Below are 26492 nucleotides of genomic sequence, written 5' to 3'. Positions count from 1 at the left end.
TGCAACTTGAATAAATAAATAAAAAATAATAAAAATAAACTTCTATATATGAATGAGTCCAGAAGCTTCAAAACTTTTTTTAAAATCAAACTGAGAAAGCAAAGGGTTGATGTTGATGTCGAAGGTCGATGAACAAATGGACTGAAAGAACTGGAGGCATTATCATTTTTATCTTTCTCCACGGATGCACTCAAACATGCAATATTACATTTTGAAAAATGTAAGGATGATGGCAAATAAACAACATACATAGTCGGATCATGCTAATAAACTGTCATCACAAAATAAAAAAACACCAAAGAACTTTTTTTTACAGATGAACATGAACCAAAGTTAAACACGTTGTTTCAGGTGATCCTCATCTCAGAGTGTGAATGAGATCAAACCTGACGACATCTGAGGATATTTCTATAAAGCAAACATCACATAATCATTTGGATTAATTGATGCTAAAAAAGTTGCTAAAAAGGAGGCGGCCCCGTGTTCATCAGTTTGGCCCGAAGCGTTATCTACAGACAGAGTCCAAAAATATGCAGTGTTATGTATGAAGGCTCAGTATCACAAGGAAATGTACGTTTACCTCTAAGGGGGTCCCATCAAACCACAGAAAGATTAAGCAAAGTAAAAATTACCAGACAAAAATAAAACTGTAGTATACCTGTGTACATGTTACAGTACTGGATTTCACATTAGTGTCATGCAGGAGCATAGTGAGATTTCTGCCATATCGAAGTATAAACCAGCCCTTGGACGGAAGAGTTGAGAGGGGCTGCCATGCTTTCAATCTACAGCATCTACAGTAGTAGGTAATGTGTGATAGAAAATATACTTCTTAAGGCAAATATTTTCAGCAGTTAAAGTCCTCGTATTGCCATCAGGGAGGCAAAATAATGTTCTAATGATGGAAAAAAAGGTAGATTAAGAAAAAGATACTATATCAATAAGCTAACTTTAAATAATGTTCTTCAAAGGCAATACAAAGGCATGTATCCTTCTGCAAGAAAGAGACGAGATAGGAACACCTCATCTTTGATGATTAAAATGTGCCTTTTAGCAGCGTCTGGCATGTCCACTGTTTAATACATGTTCAAGGGACATTTTTACCAATTTATTAAGCTGAATCTTGTCTTGCATAATTCAGGGGGGGGTTGAGTATACCTCGGGCCGCTGACGCACAGCTCCAAGATTAATAATCAAACTCTTCCCGACTTGTTCAGAAATGATCGACTCGACGTTCTCCCTCAAAGCAACTGATATTGAAATGACTTGTAGTAATCTGAAGGCAGCAGACTCTAAAGTCATGCTAACGCTGTGTCTGCCGCCAAATACAGTTAAGGACTAGTGCCGCATTGGCTTGCTTAAATAACGATTACCCAGCTTTTCACCCTTCCCTTTCTTTCTTTCTTGTGCTAGAAGAAGAGAAACGACTCCCGTTGTTGAGTCCACTGATGTCGAAAGGGACTTATTACTCATATTGTCACGTATCTTGTATTTCTTGTACATTTTTTTTCCTCAAAAAAATTCAACATTCTTGCTTCCCCCCAGAAAGGGTTGAGGACTGGGGGGGAGGGAGTCGTTTGTGTGTGTGTGTAAGTGGTTGGGCCATCTGTCCTTTCAAAGCAACAGCAGGATGAAGAGGTAGAGTGGGAGGAAGAGGTTGTCTATTTGGGAGGTGTAGGCCTCCAACATGGCCACCAGGGTGATGGAGCCGACGATCCACGAGTAAGTGGAGTTCAGATTGATGCTCCCGTCGAAGATGAGGAACATGGCCACCGCGATGATCTGGGCGAACACGGACGTGGCGGTCCCCTCCATGGTTTTCTTGGTGCCGGGCCAGCGGATCTCCCCCATGGTGCTGCCGAACACGGACGCAACAGTGTCTCCGACCCCGACGGCGAGCACGCCCGCGTAAGGCACCAGGCCGCCCGCGCCGGGAAGTATCCCTTTGGGGGCGCAGGGTCCCGGGAACAGCCATATGGGCAGCGACATCCCCAGCAGCAGGTACACGTGGGTCAGGATGAGCGGCCCCGAGTCCCGTTCGTCCAGGAACAGAGTGAGCAGCTGGCGGAGCAGCTGGCCCAGCGGCCGGATCCGGAAGTACCGCACGTACTCCAGGAACAGGAAAACCGCCAAGCAGCCCACGGACGCCACGTGCAGCAGCTGCCGGTCGTAGATCAGCCCCGGGACGTACGTGGCCACGACGATGAGGTGGAAGTACTTCCGGACCACGGTCGAGGCCTGGTGCTTCTTGGAGCCCGACTGGCGCTGGTAGTTCTGGTGCAGCACGACGCAAGTGGCCACCACGGCCAGGAACACCCAGTAGCCCAGCAGGCAAAGTCTTCTGTCGTTCAACGTGAGGAAATCCAGCAGCCACATGATGGGATGGCGCCCGATGAACAGGGAGAGCCACGGCATGAGGATCCCCAGGCCCAGAACGGCCGTCATCATGTGGAAGAAGAGCGACGACACCCACGTCTCCGACTCCATGAAGCAGAAGAGCAGGGCGAAGAAGACGCCCAGCAACAGCGAGCCCACCACCACCACCGGCAGGAAGTAGTTCACCGGATCGCCTTTCACCTCCGCCAGGTTCAGGGAGCGCTTGATGAGCTGGTTGACGATGAAACTGATCCCGCCCACGATGAGCAGCGCCTCGCCGGGCGTGAAGCAGCGCGGCAGCAGGTAGAGCACGATCAGGCTGAGATAGACGAAGATCAGCAGCACCTCCAACACCTCGATGACCTCGGACACCGTCAGCGTCTGTTTGGTCGTGTAGAGGATGGCGCTGCCGGACATGCCGGCGATCACGCAGGTGTTGGTGGGCACGGGCCTCGTGATGCCGAGCGCGATGAGCGACAGGAACAGAGCCAGCATCATGCCCGTTATGGTGACCACCATGGAGAAGCGCTCGAAGTAGACGTTCCCCGAGGCGGAGCACTTCTCCTTCAGCGCCAGGCCGAGCAGGGGCATCACCATGGAGGCCGGGACGATGCCGCTGTTCGCCGAGGGACGGAACTGGAACACGGCGCCGCCCGACCGGAGCAGACGGTCCCACTTGTGCTGCACGTAGAAAGCCTGGATGACGAGGGCGATGGTGCACCACGAGTGCTGGTTCCACACGGCCATGTGGACGCACATCACCACGGCCAGGACGACGGTGGACTCCACGTGCACCGGGTTGATCAGCATGGCTGCAGGTGGAGAAGGAGGAGAAGGAGAAAGAGGAGAAGGGGGAGAAGGAAGAGGAGGAGGAGGAGGAGGGTTGATGTGAACAGATGGTCAGCAACAATGAAGGCCTTCTTCTGTCAGTTCCTCTCTGTGGCACACTTCATCGTTTGGCAGGGACTTCTTCACACACTGAGGATGTCTGGGACAGAGATGAGAAACAAATCCAGTCAGCAAAAAAACACAATAATTAAATTATTTATAGACTTTTTTTCCCTAATGGGGCAATTCCCAAATGTCTAAATTACAGAATCCAGTTGTGAGAGTGGATGTGATGTACTTTATTTATAAGTCCATGAGTCAGCTTGGTCCAACCCAGCTGTGAACCTTGCTCATGCTTTGTTATCTGCTTTTTTCTGTGGTGAACTGTGTACACAGTGAACAGTCACCCAGTCAGTGTGAAATCCACACACACATACCATCATCTGACCTCACCAAGAAGGAAGGAGACTCCAGGAGAAATGCATGCTCGTTCAACATCAGCTGCAGCCTTTTGTTCCCTGTGGGGGGTTGAAAGGGTTTGTACTGACTTTTTTTTTTTTTTTTTTTTTGTCCGCTGGGCTGAAATCAGCTGCGTTAACACCTGGGCCGCCACATTTCACGATCCCAGTAATAATAGGAGAAAGGAACATTTCTCCGGTCCTTTTTTTCTTTACATACAGTGCAGCAGGGCCGCACTAAAGTGAGAATCGCGTCCCTGTGCAAAAAAAAAAAACCCAAACCAAACCAAGGAGGATGCTGCTGCAGCCTCCTCGGACAGCATCAAGCTAACGACAACACACACACACATACAGCTGAGTGTACCGACTGAGCTTCAACGCCACTGAATGTAAAATAATAAAATACTCAGCCGACAAAGATGATAAAAACGAAGACACAAGTACTTACCACATAAGAGCGGTGTTATCTGGGCGAAAGTGTACCGCGATATGACAGATTTCTCCCCTTGTCAGCTGTCGCTCCTCTCTCACACCCAGTAGGACGGGGCCATATTTGACAGCCGGGTCACGGGGTAAAAAAAAAAAAAAAAAAAAAAAAAAAAAAAAAACGTCGTGAAGGCGGCATGATTTATTATTTTTTGTATTATTTTCTAATTATATTATTTTTATTATTTATATTTATTACATTGTGACGGTATTTTGCCGTCAATAACGCATATACTAAATACGTTACATGTTTTTATTTAGCTTTTTTCCTCCTACATTTGTATTCGAGATGAACACAAATGACACAAATTAGCGTATACAAATTGAAAATAAAAAGTACACTGGTTTACAGCCGTAAAAGAAAGGTCAGATGCTGATTTTTCATGTTTTTATTGGGGAAAATGTATAAATTCGTAGTCATTTAACCCCCCAAAAGATGGCGGTAAAGTAACAACAAGGGGCGCTGCTAACTGACCCACGAGGAAGAAGACGTTAACGACAGCGATGACGACACAGCACAAGAGCCAATCACAAGGCAGGAACGAAGATGGCGGAATCCGAGATGAGCGTCAGGTAGGCACATAGCAACAATTTTAAACTAATGTCTAGTTTGGTTAAATAGTTCATTTTTAAGTGTTTACCGGAGCGTATTGGTTTCTACAAACTGTGCGTTTTTAAGGAAGTCCCACCAGGCGTCATAGTTATAATCGAAAGTGTGTCTTTTTGAGCTGTTAGCACCACGCTATCTTAGCTTAGCATGTGCTTTCAGTTGAACATTTGAATGGCTTTTCAAGCAGCGCGGTGTGTCAGCTCAGCAGCCGCATGTCAACAACAGCATGTCACGTCTACTGTGTTCGTGATTTAACTCCGGCTAATTAATAAAAACGAAGAGCAAAGACCCCCAGATGTGAAGCTCATTAGCCTCACAGTTAGCTGCAATAGCTGACATTGATTAGTTGTGACAAAGGACGGGGCTGACGCTAGTTAGATTTGGACCAGGAGAGGTCAACTACTGATACATATGGACTATCAGTTTGCAAGGCATGTGATCCAAATTATACACAAACTAAATGTGGTCAAAAATAATAACTATTTAAAAACTGATAGTGAAATGGTTAATAATTTGCAGGAAATTATTGTGTCACAGCAGCTCCAGTAGCAGTACTGAGAATAAAACTTTGGCTAGTCAATAATAATAAAGATACAGCAACAAAATCTGTCTAAAATTATAATGAGACATAAAACATATTTGCAGGAATTCAGTTAGTGCAGGATGAACAATTGTGTAATGTAATGTACAAGTGCAGATGTGCAACTTTTAAATTTTTTTTATTTTTCAGTATTAAAGAGTCTGATGGCTGCTGGCAGGAAAGACCTCCTGCTCCTTTCAGACTTATACAATTATGTACAATAACTAAATGTGCTCATAATAATAACTTTTTAAAAACTGATAGTGAAATGCCTCATCTGGTGTGCTTCTCAAATGGGAGGATTTCAAGCTTTTATTCATTGAAAACGTCAACGTCGTTTGTCTCTGAAGCGATTTGCAATGACACAAACAATTTAATAGACCAAAGTACCAATGAGGAATATAATCCGTAGAATAATTTATGATGTTGAATATATGGAGGCTGATAATATAGTGCCATAAAACTTCTGCTTTCATTTCAGTGTTACATCTGTTGTTGTTGTCCGGCTATGTGAATTTATACTGTTAATAAGTCTGGTATTTGATGAAAGGCGGTGAGGAGTTGGAGGGAGTTTAGTCTCCTGTTTCTGTTTTGTTGGACTTGTGTTTAATTGAAAAAAGAAAGAATGATTTAATAGAAATACCAGTCATTTTTTGTTTTCATAGTTCCATTTGCCACCTTTATCTGCTTGTTGGTTTTGATTGTACCTTCACCTGCAGATGGTCTGATGGACACTTTCTTCTTGACTTGTATATTAATGTCAGTTGTGGCTTTTATATAAAACACACACATTCTTCTTTTAGGAGTTGTCGAGAATTATGGACCATACTGCTGGGAAGATCCGCCCTGCGAGAGACGGTATGTTGACTTACCACATATTATCATGTACTTTATACAAGAGTAAGGGCAGGTTGAATTTGAGATTAATATCTGATTTTACATGAAGAGAATGCAATCTTGCACATTTGCACATTTTGTTGTGACACCAACACAGAAAATGACACACAAATTAAATTAAAGTTGTGTTTTTTTGTTTTTTCTCCCTGCTCTTATTTTGAAATGCTCGACGGCCACAGGCTCAGATCGAGGCAGAGCTCGACAGACACTGGGACAGACTGCATCAAGGACTGAGTTACTACAAGCCACCCAGGTAGAGTCAGAGTTTGTTTGATCCTTACATCCTCCTTACATCATATACAACACAGTTTGTCATCGTGACTGAAAGTGAAACTGTCACCATCACTCGTTCTAGCTCATCATCTGCTGGCAAAGTGAAGGAGAACAAAGATGTTGCACAGCCACTGAAGGATTTTGGTCTGAGGATCAGTAAACTGTTGGTAAGAGATCAAAATCCCTGTTCTAATTTATGTAAAATATGTGATTCACTACTTTCATATGGCGTTGTGTGGTTCATCATGATTTGATAATGATCTAATGGCTCAATGTTGTAACAGGGTCTTGATGAGCAGCAGAGTGTACAGCTTTTACAGTGTTACCTACAGGAGGATTACAGAGGGACCCGCAATTCGTTAAAGGTTTGTTTTCTCAATGGAATACGTGAAAAACAATTATTCATTTTATCATACAAAAAATACAAACTGCTGACTTTTTTCAGAAGAATATAATGTTAATAAATATATCCACCAGTTTTCAACTTAAATGTAAATATGTGTTTTGTGTATGTGAAATTCATTGAGATAAAACACAGTTATTAACATAATATTTTGTGTAATTGACTCTTCTGTGCAGGTCGTCCTCAAGGATGAGAGGCAAAGCCAGGCCCTGTTGTTGAAGGTTAGTACAGAGATCTGCAACGTTATGTTTTATTGCTGCGTAGTTCCACTTAAATTCAGCATGACAGTTCAGCTTCTACGTTTAATCCAATATGTACGCCTTCCTGTGTGTGTGTGTATTTACAGATAGCTGATTATTACTATGAGGAGCGCATGTGTCTGCTCCGATGTGTCCTCCTGTTGCTGACGTACTTTCAGGATGAGCGACATCCCTACAGAGTGAGAATCACACACAGTTCGCTTTCTGCATTTTCTCACTGATAATGCGCTTTTTTTTGAGGGGGGGGGTTTTTGGTTGTTGCAGTTGTAACATAACTCTGTGTTTGTTATCTGTCCAGGCTGAGTATTGTAACTGTGTGAATAAACTGGAGAAAGACCTTGTGAGCAGCTACCAGTCACAGTTTGAGAGCCTCTTTAAAGCCGAATCACCGTCATGGGAAACTCACGGAAACCTCATGGTGATCATTTGTCTCATTCGTATTTGTTAATATACTGCTTTGTAACCTGAATCTAATGTAAATGTAACATGGCATTCACCATTTTTTAATTCACATGATGTCCTAACAGTCTTGTAAATGAATCTTTGCAGACGGAGAGGCAGGTGTCGCGGTGGTTCCTGCAGTGTCTGAGGGAACAGTCTCTGCTGCTGGAGATCATCTTCCTGTATTATGCGTACTTCGAGATGAGTCCATCCGACCTGCTGAGCTTCACAAAGATGTTCAAGGAGCAGGGCTTCGGTTTGCGACAGACCAACCGGCACCTAGTAGATAAAAGCATGGATTCGTTGGTTGATCGAATCGGGTAAGACGCTGATGCTGATACCACACCTGCTAGAGGCTATTATCAGATACACTCTAGTACCTTGCTTATTTATAAAACTCCCTGTGGTTTTTAATATGTATGATCTTTGTTTGGCCTGCAGATATCTGAGCTCTCTTATCCTGGTTGAGGGCATGGACATAGACTTCCTGCACAAATGTGCCCTGGAAGATTGTACGGATCAGCATCAGTTCTCCGGCTCTCCTGACGTCATCAAGGTTTGATTTGAGTTTCATAATGCAGCGGATAGAAATGCACTCTAATGCTGCAACCATGATGTAGTAGTTTAAAGGGATAGTTCAACATTTTGGCAAATTGGCCCATTGCCATAATCCCTATAGTCATAGCAGTAGGTTCGTTACCTTTAATTGTCAGTGCAACCTATTTTTAGAGCGGCGGAGCAGAAACTCATCAAAAACACAGTCGAACAACTCCAAAACGCTCTCATGGACAAGTTGTGACCTGCACATTCACCGCGCTATGAGATAATAGCGGAATGTTACGAGACGGAGTTGTTTTCGAGGTAATTTGATGCGAACCTTTCTGCAGTTTTTTTGGCAAGCAGTCGCCGCATTTGCCTCGAAAACAACTTTGTCTCATAACGTTCTGTTATTATCTCATAGCGTGGTGAATGTGCAGGTCACAACTTGAGTTGTTGGATTGTGTATTTGATGAGTTTGATGAGGGAAACCAAGAAATCCCATTAGCCTCCGTAGCATAGCTCTGAGCAGCTCGTGGCTCTGCTCCGCCGTTCTAAAAACAGCTTGCACCGACAATTAAAGGTAACGAACCTACTGCTAGAACTATAGGGATTATGACAATGGGCCAATTTGCCAAAATGTTGAACTATCCCTTTAATATTTATCCAGATCACACACACATATTTAATCACAGACTGAGAGAAACCGTTTTAGGTACCAATAATAAACCACTGACTCTCCAAACTGTGTCTCTTCCAGGAGATGGACCAGTTGCTGCTAACATTTGGTGACATTCCCCACCACGGCCCGGTGCTGCTGTCCTGGGTCCTGCTGAGACACACGCTACGACCAGACGAGTCCAGCCCCGTGGTCCGGAGGATAGGCAACACCGCCCTGCAGCTGGGCGTGTTCAAGTACCTATCAACCATGCTGAAAGGTCTCGGCGTCTCAGGGAATAATGTAAGAGGCCACAGATGCACACGTGGGTTGTTGGGTGGAATGAAAACTTAATGAAAATGATGGTTTATGATCAGTGGCTACTATTTTGTTACAAAGCCCTGTCTCTGTTACTGTAAACTGCTTAAATGACCTTCTGTTGCTGTACAACCTGCAACATGTTAGGTCCTATTCCAACTGTCCATTCACAGGATCTTAGCTAAAATCCTTAAAGGGTTAGTTCAACATTTTGGCAAATTGGCACATTGCCATAATCCCTATAGTTTTAGGAGGAGGTTCGTTACCTTTAATTGTCGGTGCAAGCTATTTTTAGAACGGCGGAGCAGAGCCGTGAGCTGCTCAGAGCTACGCTACGGAGGTTAATGGGATTTCTTGGTTTCCCTCATCAAACTCATCAAATACACAATCCAACAACTCCAAAACGCTCTGGTGGACAAGTTGTGGCCTGCACCAAGAAATCCATTAGCCTCCGTAGCGTAGCTCTGAGCAACTTGCGGCTCTGCTCCGCCGTTCTAAAAGCAGCTTGCACCGACAATTAAAGGTAACAAACCTACTCCTAAGACTATAGAGATTATGGCAATGGACCAATTTGCCAAAAATGTTGAACTATCCCTTTTTAAAAAGCAGTGGTTCTCAGATCTTGTCCTCTGGACTCGGAGTGCGTCTGGTTTTCTCAACCAGGTAGTTAAACGTAATCACGCGGGGCTTCAGACCTAAATCAGTCTCTAATGAGATGTCTAGAATGAAAACCATGTGGCAGACGGGAAAACATGTTGTACTTTAGTTTTATAGTCCAGATCTGAGCTAAATCAGACTTTCATAACCATGCCCCCCAGTCTTTGGTTTGTATTTGTAGCCAGATGAGGATTTTTCAGAAGTTATTTGTGGCAACACTCAATATGCCAAATGGGCTGGGTTTAATTTGTCTCTCTATTTTTATAAATATCTATATTTGTGGTGTTATATGTTAAATATTATAATTGTCATTCTTTCACTCTCTCTCCAGTGCACAGCTAGCACAGCAAAGATGTGTATCTATGGACTCCTCTCGTTTGTGATCACTTCTTTTGAAGAAGAAAGCCTACAGGTACTTGTCACGCGTACTGTAACCCTCCAGATCTCATCCTGTCATTCTGTATTTGTAGCTTGTGTTTCTAACTTGTCTTCTTCATCATTTAAACGTGGCAGACCGACGGTGTGGCAACACAGTGCTCCCACCTGATCGATGCTGCTTGTGAGGTCCTCTCTGCTCCCAGTCTGGCTGAAGTCTTCTGGGAAATGGTAAGAAGGAAACAAAAACAAAGAGGAAAAAATAACTCGTGATAAAATAAGAAAAATAGATTTAATGAGAAAAGAAAAAAACTGACAGTCCGACCTCTTTGTTCAATGTTTAATCCAGAAGCCAAACATGGGATTGGGAATGATCCTGGACAGTGCTGTTGGGATGTTTCCTCATAAGATTGGACCGCTGCTGCAACTCCTGACTGCACTTCTGTCCAACAAGTCAACAGTTAAAAAGGTAGATTTCACACTTTGGATGCACAGATTTTCAACTTTTCCTCCCTCCATGTAAATGACTCAACGATGCACTTTGACTGCTGTGTGACAGGTGTACAACTTTTTGGATAAGATGTCCTTCTACACACAAGTTTACAAACACAAACCCAACGACATAATCTCCAAGGATGATGAGACGCTGTGGAGGAGACAAACGCCAAAGCTGCTTTACCCTCTCGGTTAGTTTGTTTGGTTATTACTGTCAGATTTAAAGGATAATTTTACAGTTTTTTACAATCTGGACCTTATTTCTAGCATAAAATACGATCATTTACTCACCCAGATAACTTTGGTGTCATTACAAGTCGTTCCGACGAAATTACAGGTCAGAGGTTAGTAGGTCAACCTACAGACCCGGATGTTGATAACAGGTCAGCCTGGACTCAGAAGGGACTAGAACTAGCGTATCATAACAAAATATTGGTGAAATGAACGAGTTTCGCGGTGGATAATGTGTTATTTAGAGGCTGCATTGCGCTGCCCCGTGTTCTCGCATTATACGGATATACGCGGCTCTCGGCTGCATCTAATTTCAGTAGAACGACTTGTAATGACAAGTAAATGATCGTATTTTATGCTAGAAATAAGGTCCAGATTGTAAAAAACGGTAATTATCCTTTAATTAAATGTGATTTAAGAATTGTTTTGGTTCTGTTTTGTTGTCCATATATCTCATTTGTTTTGTTCTGTTGACCGTCAGGCACAGGGCAGACCAACCTGTGGATGCCGCAGGGAGTTCTGGGCCAGGTGATGATCGGTAGCGACCAGGGCTACGTGGTGCGCTGGGACTACTCCTACAGCTCCTGGACTCTCTTCACTTGTGAGGTGGAGATGCTGCTCCATGTCGTTTCAACTGCAGGTACACAACTCAATCACTCAAAACCATCACAGACAGAATATATACATGTATTTAAAGGACAAAGCTGGCAAAATTCTTGATTATTCAACAAATCCATTAAACAAATCCCGTGAAATGAATCGGTCACTAACGCTTTCTGTCTGTGACTCTTGGCCTCAAGCCATGTTGTTCCTACTGGAGATAGTACAATACAAATTACTGTCATCTTTAATGAGTCTAATTCATTTCCCAAAAGAGATGAAAGCTGTGGTTTTTAGCACAAACGGGAGTAAATATGCTGCCAGTCTGAGCTACAGATTTGTTGTGCTAGTGACAGTTTATGGCAGCCAGGACTATACATGTCATATTGACTCAATATAAACCCCAGTGCTCATGTTCATTGTAATAAAAGAACAATGTTGTGCAACAAATATGCCTCACTGATTGTTTAATCGCTCTGAAATTGGAGCTCTGTGTCAAAAATATTAATCATTCTAGCACTGAATGCAACAAAAAGAAACTGATGGTAATTTAGTAATCTTTATGGGGAAAAATATCAATATTATGAGCTGTAATTATCAGTTCATCAAATGATAATAATGCCCACTTTAATTCCCTTGTTGTGTCAGATGTTCTGGCTCACTGTGCGCGTGTGAAGCCCATCCTGGACCTGGTGCATAAGATCATCAGCACAGACTGGACGGTGTCGGACTGTCTGCTGCCTCTCACTTCACGCATCTACATGTTGCTGCAGAGGTAAACTCACTGCACAGACACTTATCAAACTCTCTTATTCTTTGCATCTGTCAGCTGTTTTCTTGGAAACTAAGGATTGACTTGTTTTGTGATTATTATTCTTTTTCAGGTTAACGTCGGTCATCAACCCTCCAGTGGATGTGATTGCCTCCTGTGTGAACTGCCTCTCTGTTCTGGCTGCGAGGATGCCTGGGAAGGTGAGTACGCTCGTTACCTCTGAACAGGAACAGTTGAAATTTAACTTTTCCTGAATTGTTTTCACTCACCTCATCATCCGTCCTGTTTTATTTATCCTCAGGTGTGGTCCAGTCTGCACCACACCGGTTTCCTCCCCTTCGCCTCAACCCCTCTGACCAACATGGCTCAGTGTATAAGGTAAAAAATGAAAAAAATCTGTGTTCTGCTTTATTATGTTTATTTAGTCTGGTGAATATTAGTTGTTATTGGAGCTAATTTTGTTTTCTTTTTCCCAAGTGCTGAGGGGATGAAGGCAGGTAACTATGGCAACCTGCTGGTCCAGATTGAACAGCCCAGGGGAGAGTACGCTGTGACCATCGCCTTCCTTCGTCTCATCACAACCCTGGTTAAGGTAACAACACTTGACTAGATTGAATCAGATACACAGTGATTCTTTATTTATGTATTTATTTATATAAGGTTTAATAATCAGGGACAATGCACATTAATAAAACATTTTAACAAATGTAAACATGCCAGAATTAGCCAAAAGGCTATTTTACATCTGCTGTCCCTGGACTGATGTTAAGTAGTCAACCTAAAAGAGAATAAAATTATTTAGTTATAGACACACAAATAATACATTAAAGGAGTAGAAGGCAACATCTGGATTAAGATTAAAAGGCAGAAAACTATGCAAAAGTCTATACATCCATACATACACACACAAGCTAACAGTCAAAACAGAAGCAATGTTAGGCAGCAACACCAACATCAACAAAAATTAATTAATACAAGACACACTAACAAACTAGCAGGTCACAAATAAGCAGAACATTGACACTCTACACCATATTCTTTACTCGCAGCTGAACTGTAGCTGCAGTGTGGATCATATATCAATTTCTTCTGTGTCTGTTTTATTATTTCAGGGTCAGCTGGGCAGCACGCAGAACAAAGGCCTGATCCCCTGTGTGCTGCTGGTGCTGAAGGAGATGCTTCCCACGTATCATAAGTGGCGTTACAACACCTACGGAGTCAGAGAGAGGATAGGTGAGGGAGCCTTTCTGGAGCTTTTCCTTTACTCACTGACTGGTTTCAAGGCTGAAATCTGAATAATCACTGACTGCACTGTGTTGTTGTTGTTGTAGGTTGTCTTATTTTGGAGCTGATCCACGCCATCCTCAATCTGAGCCCAGAGGGGGAGGACCAGGGCAGGTAAAGATGAATCTGTGTCTGTAATCTGTTTAAAATCAGCCTGGAAAACGTACATATCCTACAAATAGACTGATGGGTATAATTATAAGCACGAATAATTAACATAAACATCTCTGCAGTGAGGAAGTGTTCATTTAAAATAAAACCTGGTGCCACCTAAACATTTATGACCATTAATAATCTCATTTTAAGATACAAATCCTGCATAGTTTCTCTTTAACTATGCTACATTTGTACCTAAATTAAATGGCTTTGGAGCATTTTTTTTATGGTTTAACAAATGGCCTAACTTGTTACAAGGGAGAATGAGGCTCTCTGCAGCACTGCAACACAAATGCGCCCTGTAAATCATAGTGTAATTGTTTATGACAGATTAAACTACACAAATATAAACGTCGTAAATTAGCATTGTATATTATAAATAAATCTACCGCTCTATTGATTGATTTCTCACCGGCTTCATTGTAAACACATGCACATGGCCAGGAGGAGGGTTAGCAAAACAGTGGAAAAGCGACCGGACTTACCTCAATTTATTTTTCAGTCTAATAGTTTTTGTTTTGCCTGAAGGAAAATGTCAATTTACTAGTCCGAACTTTTCAAATGTGCTGTTTGTTTTCTGACATAGTGAACTGAATACACTATTTGTGGATTTTTTTGTATAGTTGGACTCTAATTTACTTGAAAAAGTTGTTGATTGACTCTGTCTGTGTCTGTCTCTCTCGCTGCAGCACCCCCACCCTGCAGTCTCTGTGCATCTACAGCCTGGCCAACACCGAGGCTGGACAGGCAGTCGTCAATATCATGGGAGTGGGAGTGGACACCATAGATGTCGTCCTGGCTGCACAGCCCAGCAGGTGTGTTCAGTCATAATGATAATGCATCCCATAATAAGACTAATCGTGTTGTAATGTTTTAGTAATATTGTTTTTTTCCCATACCTCTCCAGCTGTGGCTCCGAGGGTCCCGGTCAGATCCTGATCCAGACGGTCAAACTGGCCTTCTCCGTCACAAACAACGTCATCCGTCTGAAGCCTCCGTCTGACGTCGTGTCGCCTCTGGAGCAGGCGCTGACGCAGCACGGTGGTCATGGCAACAACCTCATAGTTGTCCTGGCCAAGTACATTTACCACAAACACGACCCAGCGCTGCCTCGCCTCGCAATCCAGCTGCTCAAAAGACTCGCCACAGTAAGACTTTTTTTTTTATTATTATTCAAAGTTTTTATTATATTTTCATTATTGCAATAGACAAACAAACATCAAACAAAACAGACAGAATGGAGGTTATAAAAAATAATAATAATAGTAAAAAAGAAAATAAGATAAATAAATGAATAAAATAAAAAACAAATTCTGAAAATAAATTAACTAGAAATAAGACAGGCAAGCAGGTAGGCAAATTAACATATCTGTCTACCAAAACTATCCCATTTTTCTTTTATCATATCATTTTCTCGCCACAGTAAGACTTGTCGAATTTGCATAAAATGAATTAATGTTTAACTTTGTAAATCAGAAGATATTGGGGTCAGTGACAAATAAGGGTTGGCAAGGTGCGCAATTCAGAAATATCTTTAAAAATTGTCTTAAAAACTTGCATCAGATGTGTTACAATGCACATTTTCTGTTCATGTTGGTTTTTATGTCATTTGAAATGAAATTTGAACCATTTTTAACAAAAGTCAGAATGAATGCCCCTGAAAATGTCAAATTGTGTAACCACACAAGAATGATAAATATTAAATATTTTATCCACCTACTGTACAGTGGATTTAAGTGTACTTATAAACAATATACACTTTCTCCTGAAAACATTAAATTAAAATAGATTCTTTTTTCTGTATTTCTATATTCAAATTTGAATTAGTTTGGTAATACTGAGCAGGACATATCCTAAAAACACCACTTTTATGTACATTTTATGTTATGTTTGATATAAAATGTGTTAAGAAACATAGTGTTGCATTGTGAAAGTGAATGACACGTATTCCACATTTGAGTCCAGATTTATTTCCTCTATAAAGTCAGATTTTTATTATAAAAAATACTGGTTACACCACTTGACACTGGTTTGCATCATCATGCCATTGATCATCTTTGATTGTGTCTGCAGGTGGCTCCCATGTCGGTGTACGCCTGCCTCGGCAGCGACGCGGCGGCCATCAGGGACGCCTTCCTCACGCGGCTGCAGAGTAAAACCGAAGACATGAGGATCAAGGTCATGATCCTTGAATTCCTGACTGTCGCCGTGGAAACGCAGCCTGGTCTCATTGAGCTTTTCCTCAACCTGGAAGTCAAAGACGGCAGCGAGGGCTCAAAGGTGTGAACTGCAGGAGTAGATTTAAAGAAAAGAAAACATTATTTATTTATTTTTCTGTTAGTAAGTCGTGTTGCATCTGGGTACAAAACACTTATTTATTTATATATTTTTTTATTTCCTGCAGGAGTTTCTGCTCGGCGAGTGGAGCTGTCTCCACGTGGTGTTGGACCTGATCGACTCCAAACAGCAGGGGAAGTACTGGTGCCCTCCGCTGCTGCACCGCGCCGCCCTGGCCTTCCTTCTCGCCCTGTGGCAAGATCGCAGAGACAGCGCCATCTCTGTCTTACGCACCAAGTAAGCACATCTTCTTTTAAGACATTATTTTAAAGGAGAATTCTGGTCATTTTCTAAGTAACGCTCTACAGCTCTAGGTCCCCGAGTGCGACCGTAGGAAAGAATCTGAGAAAAATATGTGCAGACCGGACCTGGCCACCAGTTCCTTACCACACAACACTGAGTGTGCATATATGCAATATGAGAGAGCAGGGTTAACGTGTGTTTTAATCTACCGGTAGCTTCCTGGGTAGACCTTACTAGTCGACTGTAGAACTCGGGACTGTTTCCATATCAACAAAGACAAAAATGCGAGGAAAAAAATGATTTTGGATGGGAAAAAAAGCAGTTATATTCGTATTGATGCTTTTTTCCCATCCAAAATAATTTTAAATATCATTTTAAACATTTTAAATCCACATTTTCCTCGCATTTTTGTCTTTGTTGAAATGTGAAACAGTCCCGAGTTAGACAATCGACTAGTAAGGTCTACCCAGGAAGCTAGAGTAAACAGAGGTATGTGATAAAAACACACGGTTAACACTGCTCTCATATATGAGTTATTCACACTCAGTGTTGTGTGGTAAGGAACTGGTGGATGTTGCAAAGCATGTGTAGTGATATTTAGAGCATTATATAATGGGCCAAAGTTGCAGTAAGAAGAACTGCCCACATTGCTTCGCTGTTTAACTGCAGTGTAGCGCAGCTAGCAGGAGGAGAGCTAGGTCCGGTCTGCACATATTTTTCTCAGATTTTTTCCTGTGGTCGCACTCGGGGACCTAGAGCTGTAGAGTGTTACTTAGAAAATGACCGGAATTCTCCTTTAATTTTACCTGGAGAACTATGGGAAACTAGATTTTGTTTTTTTTTGTTTTTTTAACACAGAGAACGGTTTTGGGAGAATTTGACAACGCCTCTCTTTGGGACCCTCACCCCACCTTCAGACACCACAGAGGTATTTAGCTGTTTTTACTGCGTTTTACTGATCACATGAATCATTTCTATCAATTCAACAACTGTCATTGTTTGCGCCTGCAGCCTTGTGTTTTGGAGACTTGTGCTTTTGTCATGAAAATCATCGGCCTGGAGATTTACTACGTTGTCAGGTAATTTCATAATTCTCAAATTAAAGGGACAACGAGGAGTTTTGGAAAAGCGAAGCGTTTTCACACTACATTTATGAGCCTCCGCGCGCACCGTGAAATTCTTTTGACCGGCGCAAGACGGACTCATGTTTTCATTCATCAAGAATTAAAGTCAGAGGTTCAAAGAGGTTCACATACCGTCGGAGTTCCGACCATAAACGGCAATTCAGCTGCGTTATTCTCATGACTCGTTGCGAAACCGAAAGTAAAAAACGCTGGTCGGCTCGACCAGCATCTCCGCCACCACTAATAATAACAAAATAACGATAGAGACAGAACGATATATTTATCGAAAATGGGCCCATTAACAAGTGTGGGTAGCGGAGATTCATCCACATTAACGTGAGACTTTTTTATAACCGAATAGAAACTCCTCGTTGTCCCTTTAAGTGTTTTTGCTTTTTATTATAAAAGAGAAAATGTGAAATCTCATGCAACAGATCGTAATTTTGTGTTTGTGTTGCTGCAGTGGCTCCTTGGAGCAGTCTTTGAAGGACGGGCTGCAGAAGTTCGCCAACGCACGACGGTATGAGTACTGGTCCCAGTACGTCAAGTCTCTGGTTTGTCACGTGGCGGAGATGGAGGAGGAAGGAATCTGTTACTTCCCGGAGACGCAGATGTTGATCTCCGCCTGGAGGATGCTGCTAATTCTTTCCACGAGCCATGTAAGCACGAGTGTTTTAGGTGCTGATGAACTTTTATCCTGCTTTTAGATCTGAGCTCTGCTGCACTGACAGTTCACACGGTTTTTGTTTTCAGTCTGATGTGATGCAGCTCACAGACGAAGCAACCAAACTGAAGCTCTTCATGGACGTCCTGGATGGGACCAAAGCCACTGTAAGTCTTCGTGGCAAAAAAAGTTAATTTTCTTCTAATTTAAATCTTTTTATTGTTACTTTTTTACTCCTCAAGTGTTTCTTGCCTTCACATCGCTGGCTTCTCTTTTTTCCTCTCAGCTCACGACACCAATGTCTGTTCCTTGTCTTCGTCTTGGATCCATGATGGCAACGCTACTTCTTATCCTCCTCAAACAGTGGAAAGGGTGCGTATTCATGCAAGAGGATGTTAAAGGGATAGTTCAACATTTTGGCAAAGCAGTAGGTTCGTTACCTTTATTTGTTGGTGCAAGCTGTTTTTAGAACGGCAGAGCAGAGCAGTGAGCTGCTCAGAGCTACGCTACGGAGGGTAATGGGATTTCTTGGTTTCCCTCATTAAACTCATCAAATACACAATCCAACAACTCCAAAACGCTCTCGTGGACAAGTTGTGACCTGCACATTCACCACGCTATGAGATAATAACACAACGTTACGAGACAGAGTTGTTTTAGAGGTAAATTCATGCAAAACCGCTGATGCGTGTTGCCTTCAGGGACAGTTATTCAGCAAGCAGTCTCTGCATTTGCCTCGAAAACGGCTCTGTCTCGTAACGTTCCATTATTATCTCATAGCGTGGTGATGTGCAGGTCACAACTTGTCCACCAGAGCGTTTTGGAGTTTTTGGATTGTGTATTTGATGAGTTTGATGAGGAAAACCAAGAAATCCCATTAGCCTCTGTAGCGAAAGTTGAAACTAAAATGTTGAACTACCCCTTTAACAGTGCACACTTGACATGTCCTTTTTCTAACCTTTTAATAAAATCCTAATAAACTGTCACTTTGCTCTTCCTGTCTCCAGTGTGGTAGCAACAGCTCCTGACATCCTGTCCCCGCTCTCTCTGATACTGGAGAGCGTCCTGCAGGCTGACCAGCAGCTGATGGAGAGGACCAAAGCCAAAATCTTCTCTGCACTCATCTCTGTGCTGCAGATTCAGGGACTCAATGGTAACGGACGTTTGTGTGTGTGTGTGTGCATGAATAAAAACGATGCACTAGGTCTGTAGTCAGACTGTTTACTTGATGAATGTCTTTGTCAACCAGGTGGAGATATTTCCCAGCTGCCCCAGCTGCTGCTGTCCGTGTGTGAGACGGTGAAAGACGAGGCTCTGGCGCTCATCGACAACACTCGCCACATGAGTCAGATGGCAGAAAGTATGGAGGACGAGGACAGCATGGAGACGGACTCTCCCCAAAGAAAGAAGGACCAGAGAGACGGGGTGAGTGAGAGTGGAAGGTTTTGTTTGTAGACAATGTTTAAAAAAAAAAAAAAACACCTCTATCCTTTCCCATGTATCAGAAATTCAACTTTATATTGAAGTTGAGAGTTTTACTGATGGAGGAAAAAACATGTTTATTAGTAGCATCATTTCCAGCATTGATTATGTAAAAGGAGAAGTGCATAAAGCCACAGTGTAAATCCATCATGAAGTTAAAGGGATAGTTCAACATTTTGGCAAATTGGCCCATTGCCATAATCCCTATGCCTTCAGGGACAGTTTTTCAGCAAGCAGTCTCTGAATTTACCTCTAAAACAACTCTGTCTCATAACATTTCGTTATTATCTCATAGTGTGGTGAATGTGCAGGTCACAACTTGTCCACGACAGCGTTTTGGAGTTGTTGGATTGTGCATTTGATGAGTTTGATGAGGGAAACCAAGAAATCCCATGAGCCTCCGTAGCGTAGCTCTGAGCAGCTCACAGCTCTGCTCCGCCATTCTAAATATAGCTTGCACCGACAATTAAAGGCAACAAACCTACTGCTAAAACTATAGGGCCTAAATGTTGAACTATCCCTTTAAGTGATGGAGGAAAAAACATATTTATTTGTAGCAACATTTCCAGCATTGATTATGTAAAAGTGCATGAAGCCACAGTGTAAATCCATCATGAAGTTAACGTCAGACTGTCTCTCTGCCTCCATCAGGTGTGTGTGCTGGCGCTGCACTTGGCCAAAGAGCTGTGTCGCACCGACGAGGACGGCGAGCACTGGGTGTCGGTGATGAGGAAGGTTCCCGTCCTCCCGTCGGTGCTCAGCGCCGTGGAGCTCAGTCTGCGCTCAAAGCACAACCTCTACTTCACCGAGGCTGCTCTGCACCTGCTGCTCACGCTGGCCCGCACCCCGCAGGTCAGCACACACACTCCTCCACTGCGAAAGACTTTGCATGTTATTTAAAGGGATAGTTCACCCAAAATTCAAATTTCACTCATTATCTACTCACCCTCATGTCAACTAAAGGCTGGGAGAAGTTTCAGAGTCCTCCGTGGCTTCTCTGAGTTACAGGGGGTCTCGGCGTAGCAGTGCATGTCCATATAACGGTTGCAAATGGATACCAACTGTCTCCGTAACAAAAAGACACACCAAAAAACATCCAAATACCTCCATGCTGCTCGTATGTAATGTCCGTCTTGTACTGAAGCCCCGAAATGCGAAATTGTCCCGAAAAAAATTAAATAAGTCTATATTTCAAGCTTGTTTGTAGCGGAAGCTTCTCTTCTTGGTTCGTCCAAATTTGACGAACCGGGAAGAGGAGCTTCGAGAAGCTTCCGCTACAAAACAAGCTTGAAATATAGACTTATTTAATTTTTTTCGGGACAATTTCGCATTTCGGGGCTTCAGTACAAGACGGACATTACATATGAGCAGCTGTTTTTTGGTGTGTCTTTTTGTCACGAAGACAGTTGGTATCCATTTGCAACCGTTATATGGACATGCACTGCTACGCCGAGACCCCCTGTAACTCAGAGAAGCCACGGAGGACTCTGAAACTTCTCCCAGCCCTTAGTCCACATGAGGGTGAGTAGATAATGAGTGAAATTCAATTTTGGGTGAACTATCCCTTTCAAGCTTTTAAATCAAACGTCAGATATTGATGTTGATTGTGTCTTTTGTTGTCACCAGGGGGCAGCAGCCGTCGCCGGAGCAGGAGTCATCCAGACCATCTGCCTCCCTCTCCTGAGTGTATACGAGGTCTCCTCCAACGGTGCAACACAGGTTAGAAATCTATAGACTCCACTTAACAATTATAACCTTTTATTACAGTTTAGCTCCTTAATTAGTCAGATAAAGTACCGTGTGGATTAACATGACATTATAATGATAATGGCATCTCTTGTCCCTGAACAGAGTTTCTCCCGTAAGTCCCAGGACTCGGCCTGCTGGCCCGGTGTCTACCGCCTCTGTATGTCTCTGATGGAAAGTCTGCTCAAGACTCTGCGTTACAACTTCATCAACGAGGCCCTGGACTTTGTTGGAGTCCATCAAGAACGCATACTGCAGGTACGACTGAAGCAGTTAACGTAGGGAACATTTATTTAGGGAAATACTTTTTACAGCTCAGAAATGTTATGAATTGCAAGTGCTTTCGATCCCCCTTTTTTTTTGTACTCTTGGTCCCAAAGGAGGGTATATGGGGAGGGTAATAGAACGGGATTATGTTAAAGAGAATTTATATCTTTGTATATGTACGTATTTATGTTCTATATAATCGAAAATGCCTTAAGTTATTAAGAGAAAAAAGAAGAAATGTTGTGAATTATCGCTTCTTGGCCTTTTGGCTAAGATCAAGTGTATGTTCTTCATTAATTTATGGACTTGAATTTACAGATACATGAACATTATGGAAGTTCATTCATCTTTTATTCAGCTAATATTTCATACTGTGATGTAGAAGGTGTTGCATCCAAAACCAAAGATGTTTGTATTCACATGTTGCACCTGTTCCACATTAAACTCCATGTTTCCATCTCTCTCTATCCTGCTCAGTGCCTGAACGCAGTGCGAACGGTTCAGAGTCTGGCGTGTTTGGACGAGGCCGACCACACTGTCGGCTTCCTGCTGCAGCTCTCCAGCTTCTGTAAGGAGTGGCAGTTCCACCTGCCCAAGCTGCTGCGAGACGTCCAGGCAAGTCCAGAGAGAAGCTCAGCTACGATCACCCTGCTGCTGCTGCTGCTGCTGCTGCTGCTGCTCCACCTCGGTGTTCAGCTCTTCACTGTTTTTCTCTCCGTCTCCTCTCCTGTGCAGGTGAATCTGTGCTACCTGTGTCAGACCTGCACGTATCTGCTGCACAGCAAGAAGATGCTTCATCACTACCTCCAGGTCGGTGATTTTAGCAGCAGACGCTCACATTTGTCACACATGATCTGGTGAAAATATTCTGGGATATTCAGATACAGGGGATCCACGGGGTCCAAATCAATTTTGGGAAAATTAACACCCTTAAAAAGTATTAAAAAGTCTTTTCACGACATTATAAAGTCTTAAATTTTGAAGGTATTTTTTCTGAATTAGCTGTCTAAGAGTCTGAGTCCTAAAAAACGTTGTAAAACTGTGTGAATTTATTTATTTTATTAAAAAACAAGGAAGATTGTTGTTTTTGTTTTTTGAGAGTGGAGCAATGTTTTTTGTTTTGTTTTGTTTTTTTAAGAAACTTTGCCTTTTATTTATTATCCCAGCCTATTTTGAATTCTGTTGTATCATAGTGGTCTATATAGTCTTTATCACAAACTAAAACCGTTAAGTTAAAAGTGTCACTGATGTAAATGGCTGCAGCTTGAAGTGGCGGTGAGGTATTGAAAAATATTGAGAAGGTCTTGAAAAAAAAGTCTTACAAAGGTATTAGAATTAACTTCAAGATTCCTGTGTATATACCCTGAGTAAGTAACCGCTCTATGTTTGTTTTCTCAGGCTAAGAACGGCGAGGCGCTGCCCTCCGCCCCCCTCCCCAAGACACAGCGAACCCCCCAAACGCCGTCTAAAGAGGCAGCAGCCGGCGGAGGGGAGAGGGAGGAGGCGGAGCAGAAAGCCCTGCTGGCCGTGCAGTGCAGCCTCCTGAAGATCCTCAGTAAAACCCTGGCGACGCTGCAGCACTTCACTCCAGACTGCTGCCAGATCCTGCTGGACCAGGTCAGACCGGTTCAGCTTTTAAAGGGATAGTTCAACATTTTTGCAAATTTCACCCATTGCCGTAATCCCTATAGTCATAGCAGTAGGTTTGTTACCTTTAATTGTCATTGCAAGCTATTTTTAGAACAGTGGAGCAGAGCCGTGAGCTGCTCAGAGCTACGCTACGGAGGCTAATGGGATTTCTTGGTTTCCCTCATCAAACTCATCAAATACACAATCCAACAACTCCAAAACGCTCTGGTGGACAAGTTGTGACCTGCACATTCACCACGCTATGAGATAATAACAGAACGTTACGAGACAGAGTTGTTTTAGAGGCAAATACAGAGACTGCTTGCTGAAAAACTGCCCCCGACCGGAACGCGCATCAGTGGTTTTGCATGAATTTACCTCGAAAACAACGTATCTCATAGTGTGGTGATTGTGCAGGTCACAACTTGTCACCACAGTGTTTTGGAGTTGTTGGATTGTGTATTTGATGAGTTTGATGAGGAAAACCAAGAAATCCCATTAGCCTCCGTAGCGTAGCTCTGAGCAGCTCGCGGCTCTGCTCCTCCGTTCTAAAAATAGCTTGCACTGACAATTAAAGGTAACGAACTCCTGCTATGACTACAGGGATTATGGCAATGGGCCAATTTGCCAAAATGTTGAACTATCCCTTTTAATGTTTCGGACTCTGTCTAATTATTTGTTTTAATCCCGATTGAGCAAAAAACAAACAAAGTAACAGCTGGTTTTGTGTGTGGTTGTGTCAGTGTATGGACTTGGCGGAGTACAGGACGCTGTTCGTCCTCAGCTTCACCACGCCGGCGTTCGACCCCGACGTGGCTCCGTCGTTCGGCACCCTGCTGGCCACCATCAACGTGGCCCTGAGCATGTTGAGTGAGGTGTGTGTTCATAATAAAGATGATAAAGATCTCGGCAACAGCTGGATTAGATTTCTAAACGTTTTGTTCTGTCTTGTTTGTAGATGGAGAAGAAGAAAGAGCCCGTTTCTCTGAGTATCGTGTCGCTGGCGTCGTCGGAGGAGATCCAGGCTCTGAAGTCAGTAACCGGATACATGGACATTTATTTGAATGGGACTGTCATCACATCACATGGAGAATTAATTTTCTAAATTCCTCTCTCTTTTCTCTTCAGGTCGTTGCTGATGTTCACCATGGAGAACTGTTTCTACGTCCTCATCTCTCAGGCTGTTCGCTGTCTCAAAGACCCCTCCATCCTCCCCCGAGACAAACAGAGGCTCAAACAGGAGCTCAGCTCCGAACTGGTGAGACGACACCGCTCTCCTCATCGCTCCTTATTTAAAGTTACTTAACTGCAAATCCAGTGAAGTGATGGTGATTTAGTTTATTCCTCTGAGCCATAGAGAAATAATAATAAAAAAAGGGGACATATTCACTCTTCTGCTGCTATAAATAATCAAATGTTTCTGTATGAAACTCCAAACTTCAGAGATGTTCTGCTCTCATGAATTTATTAAGTTGGAGTGTGCAACTTATCCACATCATCTCAATTGAATTATCTGATGACCAAGAACTATTTTGCTGGTAAATATTGAATAATGTGATACTTGTTATCACATGATTCAATATTTACCAGCAAAATAGCTTCTTGTGGTAACAAATTGATTTCTGTAGGGGATTAATAACATTTCATTGACACTTATTGTTGCATTCAGTGATATTAAACTGTAAATACAGCTGGGAAAATAAGTATTGAACGCGTCAATAGACTTGCATGGTGAGCATGCATAGATGCCATGGCGGATATTACTTTGCACTGACAGGGGACAGGATTACTTTCTAAATACTGACAGACTTCAGCTGCTTTCTTGACTTTCCAAACCTTTTTGCACCTCCCTTTCTTCATGTGTTCAATACTTATTCCCTGTGTCATTTCACTTTATTTCACATAACTTACGGTAATTTATGGACATAAATGTTTGTATTTCTTTGTATGTGTGCATTACTTGGGTTGTTGCCGACATCTGGTGAAAATTGTCAATAGCTCTATTAGAAATATATTTTCTCAGAAAAATGTTGACGCACACGTTTTCCCCATTTTCCCCACTGTATATCTAACTGTTCTAGCCTTATTCATAATAATATGATGAACAAATTTGGGTTTTTGTGATGTTTGATTTGTATTTTTTGGATAATAATCAGTTCCATAGTTTATTGTAAAGCGCTTATTTCATATTAATGACTGCAGTTTTGTTTAAGTGAAGCTATGGAACCGAGAGAGCACGAGATTGTTTTGTCAGTTTACCGCACAGTTTTTGTGACAGAAAGACACGGACGGTGCCAGCTACATGCTCTGGCTCTATAGCTTTTTAGTGTGCAGAAAATAGACAGAGCCACACTAACAAATATACTATTATATTCTCTGACATCTTTTGTCCTTTCTCTCCGTCCCCTCCCTCCAGAGCACGCTTCTCTCCAGCTTGTCCCGTCATTTCCGCAGAGGTTCTCCGTCGTCTCCGGCCAGCGGCATCCTCCCCTCCACGCAGCCCAAACCCCCCACGCCGGGCTCCAAGGCGAGTCACGAAGGCCAGGAGCCGTTCATCCAGCTCGTCCAGGCCTTCGTCAGACTTGTACAGAGATAGACGCAGGTTTCCAACATGAGCAGGTTTTTTTTTTGTGATAAAACCAACATTTTCTCTATCTCCAGAAAAAAAAACTGCTCGTGTGCGACGCCTCATCTTCTGTACAGTTGTTGTTGTTGTTGTTGTAGTTGAAATAGCACAAATACTCCTGGCCTGGTGTGCGTGTGTTTGGTTATTCTAATAATATAACGATTTAAGCCTGACTTTTTTTTTGTTTTGTTTTAAAACATCTGTTGAACATTTCATTTTGCCAAAACTGCTGTTGTAACTGAATCTGACCACAACCAAAGTGTTTACTTCTAAAAAGGCCAAACGAGAAGCCGCCTGACAGTCCACAAAACATGATGAGTGTGTAGAAAAATCCTGGTGCTAAACATCAGTCACCGACTGTGGGTCCATCTTTCCACGGCCTAGTTTTATAGGTCACATTGACTAGACGTGTTTCAAGTGCTACTTAATTAATTAGACCTTTCAAATATCATCTGTCATGTATATTAACTCACTGTAGTAGAGCAGTGTCCTCTGTGAAGCTGCATTATACTTTTTCTAATCCTCCTTCCTTCATTTTCACTAATTCTTGATCTGAACTTTGAGCTATTTTCTTATCTCTGTTTCTCCTTGTACACATTTGGAAGCAGCTGCCAAGATTTGTACTTGAAAACAAAAAAAACAAACTATATGCTAATAAAGGGACTTTTGTACCACAGTT

At 42.6% G+C, this 26492-nt stretch overlaps 2 protein-coding genes across 3 annotated transcripts; one reads left to right on the top strand and one right to left on the bottom strand.

Moving 5' to 3' along the window:
* Positions 1-178: 178 nt before the first annotated feature.
* dolk (dolichol kinase) lies at positions 179-4207 on the bottom strand. 2 transcript variants are annotated; one of them, XM_083983962.1, is made up of 2 exons: positions 4111-4207; positions 179-3364 (listed from the first exon to the last, which is right to left on the bottom strand). In XM_083983962.1, exon 2 carries the CDS (start codon positions 3184-3186, stop codon positions 1615-1617), a length of 1572 nt encoding a protein of 523 aa, XP_083840088.1. In that variant the 5' UTR covers positions 3187-3364; positions 4111-4207; the 3' UTR covers positions 179-1614. The 2 variants fall into 2 exon arrangements, with proteins under 2 accessions (XP_083840088.1, XP_083840089.1); XM_083983963.1 differs by having other exon boundaries at positions 179-3188; positions 4111-4139.
* A 377-nt stretch (positions 4208-4584) lies between these two features.
* nup188 (nucleoporin 188) lies at positions 4585-26436 on the top strand (the record flags this gene model as incomplete). Its single annotated transcript, XM_083984006.1, has 44 exons — positions 4585-4595; positions 4665-4721; positions 6142-6196; positions 6415-6488; positions 6591-6675; positions 6793-6873; positions 7088-7132; positions 7258-7350; positions 7470-7589; positions 7721-7932; positions 8054-8168; positions 8910-9110; positions 10114-10194; positions 10296-10388; positions 10507-10626; positions 10717-10843; positions 11365-11523; positions 12132-12258; positions 12368-12455; positions 12557-12633; positions 12733-12847; positions 13368-13488; positions 13587-13653; positions 14385-14510; positions 14603-14843; positions 15769-15975; positions 16100-16269; positions 17134-17203; positions 17287-17354; positions 17863-18058; positions 18153-18230; positions 18350-18435; positions 19071-19216; positions 19313-19488; positions 20197-20397; positions 21172-21264; positions 21397-21549; positions 22036-22173; positions 22294-22368; positions 22957-23175; positions 23931-24062; positions 24146-24219; positions 24316-24445; positions 25604-26436. 44 exons carry the CDS (start codon positions 4585-4587, stop codon positions 25781-25783), a joined length of 5283 nt encoding a protein of 1760 aa, XP_083840132.1. The 3' UTR covers positions 25784-26436.
* Between the last annotated feature and the right edge of the window lie 56 nt (positions 26437-26492).

This window comes from Trachurus trachurus, assembly GCF_905171665.1.
Source record: "Trachurus trachurus genome assembly, chromosome: 12".
Classification (NCBI taxonomy): domain Eukaryota; kingdom Metazoa; phylum Chordata; class Actinopteri; order Carangiformes; family Carangidae; genus Trachurus; species Trachurus trachurus.
Note: the sequence above shows the minus strand (reverse complement) of the source record. Positions and strands in the feature narration are given on the sequence as shown.